The sequence below is a fragment of the Glycine max genome, chromosome 17 (genome assembly GCF_000004515.6).
Source record: "Glycine max cultivar Williams 82 chromosome 17, Glycine_max_v4.0, whole genome shotgun sequence".
Taxonomy (NCBI): Eukaryota; Viridiplantae; Streptophyta; class Magnoliopsida; order Fabales; family Fabaceae; genus Glycine; species Glycine max.
This window is the reverse complement of record NC_038253.2, coordinates 28440002-28445689: the sequence shown is the minus strand read 5'-3', so window position 1 is coordinate 28445689 and position 5688 is coordinate 28440002. Positions and strand designations below refer to the sequence as shown.

At 40.6% G+C, this 5688-nt stretch overlaps 1 protein-coding gene across 1 annotated transcript; it reads left to right on the top strand.

Moving 5' to 3' along the window:
* The first annotated feature begins 4777 nt into the window (after nt 1-4777).
* Nucleotides 4778-5272, top strand: LOC102662939 (uncharacterized). The gene is made up of 2 exons (XM_006601526.1): nt 4778-4792; nt 4910-5272. The coding sequence occupies exons 1-2, from the start codon at nt 4778-4780 to the stop codon at nt 5270-5272; spliced, it is 378 nt and encodes a 125-aa protein (XP_006601589.1).
* Nucleotides 5273-5688: the final 416 nt, after the last annotated feature.

Genomic DNA, 5688 nt, shown 5'->3' with positions numbered 1-5688 from the left:
TTCCCATTTGCATGAGTCATTGCATCATCATGCATATGCGTCAACATACTTTTGTCTACATGTTTGCTCATACATGATCTGTATTTCCTCTACAAAACAAAAACAAAAAAAGGGAAGCATGAAAATTCATGATGCATTCTTAGTTGCATGTGTTAGGTACCATGAGCCAACCATGTTGGGATCATAAACCCATTTCTAAAATTAAAAAAAAAACACAAATAACAAAACAAAATGATTGAGCATGGTACCTAATGCGTGGTTAATTAAGAAAGGATGTCTCTTCGGGCATCTCAATCTCATAATTACATTTTCCATGCATAGCATGCGTATTCTCGAGTCTTTCATCCCTATGAAATGTTGTTGAAGTATTGGCGATCAAAATTGCCATTCTCTGGGTTATGGGGTTGAACCAAGCTCGTGCTTTTACGAAAAGGTTCATCGAGTCAAGTTGAAGTATGGAAGTAACCATCTTGCAAAAAATGGGGCAAAAGATGGATCGTGTTACATCGCTCCTTCGTCTACTGCCAAACACATTTAGGGCTGTCGATGTCCTTGTTACTTCCAGCTTCACCTTGACAAAGATGTCATGGACCATGTTGAAAATCTAAATTGATTCAACCCCATGTCCTGCGTAAAAATTCACAATACTTCAACTATGCATCATTCGCGTACATCCATACTTTTCATTGGTTGCATTGCTCATTACATTCTTTCCTTGAAAAATAAAATAAAAAAAGAACTTAATCATTGTTATAAAAAAAAACATGCTTTACGGTGCCCTTACCGAACCCGTGCTAGAGCTAGAGTAATGGGTATGAAAGAGTAGATGGAGGCTGACATGGAGGCCATGAAAGAGCAAATGGCCGCAATGATGGAGGCCATGATGAGCGTGAAGAAGATAATGGAAGCCAATGCGGTTGCAATTGCCGCAACCAGTGTTGTTGCTAAGGTGAACCTGATGTCCCCATCCGGCATCAACCAAATGAATCATCCAACCTAAGATATGGTAGGCAAAGATTTGGGAAGTACGGGCGGCCCCCATGATGTGCAAATTCAAAACGAGCACGCCTTCCCGCCATATGGCTTGCCTCTCAACTATACGCCATCCAATGTGGCATACACTCCCAATAAGAATGTCAATAACTCCACTCCTATACCCATTGAGAGCCAACAACCCCAAACTGATCATGCACATGTCTCTTAAACCGTGGGGGAGACGCATGAAATTCCCCACCACAATCTAGCCGACTTTGAGCCTTGCCTCGAATATGCCACTGAAGGGCAAGCAGTTGGTGGTATACCCCTACAAAACCCTTTGGAGGGCCCTCAGTATCACCCTCAGCTACACCTCTTGCATTCCACAACAAGTAAAAACTCTCATGCTATGGCAGAAATGGGAAAGTTGGATCATCTAGAGGAAAGGCTCAGGGTCATTGAAGGAGGTGAAGATTATGCCTTTGCTAACCTAGAAGAGTTGTTCCTAGTACCCAATATCATCACCCCTCCCAAGTTCAAGGTGTTGGACTTTGACAAGTACAAGGGGATTACTTGCCCTAAGAACCATCTAAAGATGTATTGTCGGAAGATGGGGGCATACGCAAAAGATGAGGAATTGTTGATACATTCCTTCCAAGAAAGTCTTACTGGGGTAGTTGTTACCTAGTACACTAACTTGGAACCTTCCCGAGTCCATTCTTGGGAGGACTTAATGGTTGCCTTCGTTAGGCAGTGTCGGTATAATGGCTTCGGATAGGATGCAACTACAAAACATGTGCACAAAAACGGGGCACGAATCTTTCAAAGAATACGCCCAAAGGTGGAGAACCTGGAAGCTCAAGTGGCACCTCAATGACGAAAAAACGATGACAATGATAGTAGACACATTATCAGTATTCTACTATGGAAAATGGTGGGCTACGCACCTTCAAAGCTTTGCGGATTTGGTCTTCACTGGCAAAAGGATCGAAGTGGGTCTGAAAAGAGGCAAATTTGATCATCTTGCTTTGATAAAAACTGGGGATGAGAATGAGGGAGAAACCCATGCTGTGGCTGCCATTCCTATGTGGCCAAGTTTCCCACCAACCCAACAATGTCATTACTCAACCAATAACAACCCATCTCCTTACCCACCACCCAGTTATCCATAAAGGCCATCCCTAAATCAAACCACAAAACCCACCTACCAATGCTAAACACCACCTTTGGCACAAACCAAAACACCCGCCAAGAAATGAGTTTTGCAGCGAAAAACACCTGTAGGATTCACCCAAATTCCGATGTCCTATGCTGACTTGCTCCCATATCCACTCCATAATGCAATGGTAGCCATAAACCCTGCTAGGTTTCCTCAATCTCCATTTTTTCGAGGATACGACTCGAACGCAACGTGTGCTTGTCATGGAGAAGCCCTGGGGCATTCCATTGAGCATTGTAGGGCTCTGAAGCGTAAGGTGCAAGGTCTAATTGATGCTGGATAAAATTTGAGGAGAATCGTGTGTAAATCCTGACATTGACAAGAGATGCCACACATGGGGCAATTTTGAAAGCTGTTGTTAGATGTCTCTAATGACATATCTTTGCTTATTCAACTTTAACCAGAATGTGGGTACAAGCCATTGGTCTGTTTGCTCAAGCGACCTGTGCTCCTGAGTTTGGACTTCCAAGACCGTTCAATCAGAGATTACTCGTCATGCACGTTAGTGGGGGTGCCGTAAAACAACGAGTAAAGTTCAAAACAAATAAGTTTAAAAAAAAAAAGAGTGTTCAAAAAGAAAAAAGCATTTGATTGACTGTGTTTTCAAGAAGTTCATGTGACCTCATTTTATCATTCCAGAAAGTTTGTCTTTTTAGAGGGAAGTGAGTTATCAAGAATAGGATGTTGGACAAATGGCCTTAGTTACCTTAAGAAAAAGGGGGGGTTGATTAAGATATGAAGATTATTCCCCAATTAAACTTTCACTCTCTCTTTTCAGATTAACAATGCACCCTTAACATGAATTACTCAAAAGACAATAAAAAGTAAACTTCTTTAAAGCAAAAGATAAATAGCAATAAATAAAAGAAGTTTAAGGGAAGAGATGAATGCGAACTTGATTTATACTGGTTCGGCCACTTCCTGTGCCTACGTCCAGTCCTCAAGCAACCCACTTGAGATTTTCCACTCTCTTTGTAAAACTCCTTTTACAAAGTCTGAACCACACATGGACAACCCTTCCCTTGTGTTCAGGAATCCTCTACAACAAGAGACCCACGGTCTCTTAATCCCTTTTCAGAAATAAGAAGAAGAGAAGAAGAGATCTCTCTTAAAAGAGATGGATTGTAAAATGAAGATCAATCAAAATTCCTTATTAAATATGCAAGTGGTTGACCAAGGAATCTTTTTGAGGGGATAAGACATTTTAGTTCAGAAAAACTCTCTTAATCTTTTGAGAGGATGAAACTTTTTGGGCAATAAAAGCTCTCTTTAAATTCGTGTTTCCAAGTCACATATAAATAGACCTTTGATGGCCATTCATAAACCATTTGAACAGATGTGACTCTTGGAAATTATATTCTGAAAATCCTCTCTGGTAATCAATTACAAGACTTGTGTAATCGATTACAGGTTTTAAAAATTTGAATTAAAACGTTCAATAAACTGCTGGTAATCCATTACCGTCCATGTGTAATCGATTACACGTTATAAATTTTGAATTCAAATTTCTAGTGACTGTTATAAACATTTTTCAGCTGCTGGTAATCGATTACCAGAGAGCAAATCTCAATTTGAAATGATAGAATTCTTTGGTCAAACCTTTTGTTTTTTCAATTTGGAAACTTCTTCCTAAAGATTCTAGAAATCAACTTGATCATATATCTTGATTTTCTTGGATTCTTGTCTTGAATAAAACTTAGAAGCACTTGATCCTTTAGCATCATCAAGACATCAAAACATCTTGCTTCTACATAGAAGTCATTTGACTTAATCCATCAACTGGAAAATCCTTCAACTATTTCTCGTCCTTGGAAAATTCTTTTTGCAAGAATCAACTGCTTCTTTCATTCTTCCTCACTACGAGGTTGTGAAAACAAGACAACAATTGGTACCTCTAAGCCCTACACTGGGGCAATGAGGCACAATGCATAAACCTCAAACGAACCTAGGGGCAGATTAGAAGTTCACACCCAATAGGTTCCTTGTTACAAGGTCATGACGAAAGACAACGATTATACCTCAAAGCCTTACATTGGGGCAACGAAAGGCACCATGCACAAACCTCAAGCGAACCTAGGGGCAGATTAGAAGTTTTCATCCAATAGGTTCCCGGCTACAAGGTCATGATGAAAGATAACAATTGGTACCTCAAAGCCTTACACTGGGGCAATGAGGGGCATCGTGCATGAGCCTCAAGTGAACATAGGGGCAGATCAAAAGTTCTCACCCGTCGATGTTTTTAAACAAGAAAAAAAAGGGATACAAGCCCTGGAATTTCAATAGATGGATTAAACGTCAAATGGCTCCATTGTCGTCGCTCCAAAATGGTCAAGTGACTGAATCAAACAGAATATACACTCTGAGGGAGTTCCTGGAGAGATTTGCAAAAGATAGGATAAGGTTGCATGAATTATCACCTTTTTTAAAAGGACAGTCAATCTGTGTTTTCCAAAAAAATTAAATCAAAATCAAAATCACAAAATAGGGAAAGAATGTCATGAACATTGTATAACTTTCCATTGCATTGCATTGTTTCATATGAGGTATGCATTACCAAATTTCACGACAAAGTAGGGACTTGAGATGGTTGTGATTTTTGTACTATTCTTTTTCTTGTGTGTATTCTTTCCGTGTCTCACTTCCCGGTGTGTATAAGGAGTGATGGTTGGATGGAATGATCGTGCGATAGCTAATGCTCTCCAAGCCTTGGCTTAGGCTATAGGGAATCCTAATAAGGGAGAAGTTGTTGGAGCTATTGAGTACCAAGGGTTGGACCGCTTCCAACGAAACAATCCTCCTGCTTTCAATGGAGGATACAACCTTGATGGTGCTCAGAATTGGATAAGGGAAATCGAGAAAATCTTCCGAGTGATGGCATGTCCGAAAGGGCAAAAAGTTACTTTTGGTACATATACTTTGGTGGGAAAAGCTGAGTATTGGTGGGAGAATACTCGCCAATGCCTAGAGGTTGAAGGTCAAGATGTGACCTGGGATGTCTTCAAGTGGGTATTTTTGGAGAAATACTTTCCTGAGGATGTTAGGAACAAGAAGGAGATGGAGTTCTTGGAGCTTAAGTAGGGAAACATGACTGTGGCTGAATATGCAACCAAGTTTGAGGAGCTGGTGAGGTATTTTCCCCATTATCAAAGAAGAGATGTCGAAAGTTCTAAATGTGAGAAGTTTTTGAACGGCTTGCGACCTGAAGTGAAGCAAGCTATGAATTACCAGGGTGTTCATCAATTTCTACTCTTGGTTAACATGTGCCGGATTTGGGATGAAGACTTTCGAGACAGGGCGAGCTATTATAGGAGTACGGGCCCAATGAAGAAAAAAAAGAATGGACCTCAACATCAAGGAAAACCGTACTCGACCCCTCCTAAGAAATATGGTAATCGCCCCAACAATCGGAGGACTATTGCTATGGGGTTTGCGGGTGGTAATGGTAGCAAACCCAATACTTTCCCCACTCATATCACTTGTTACAAATGTGGTAA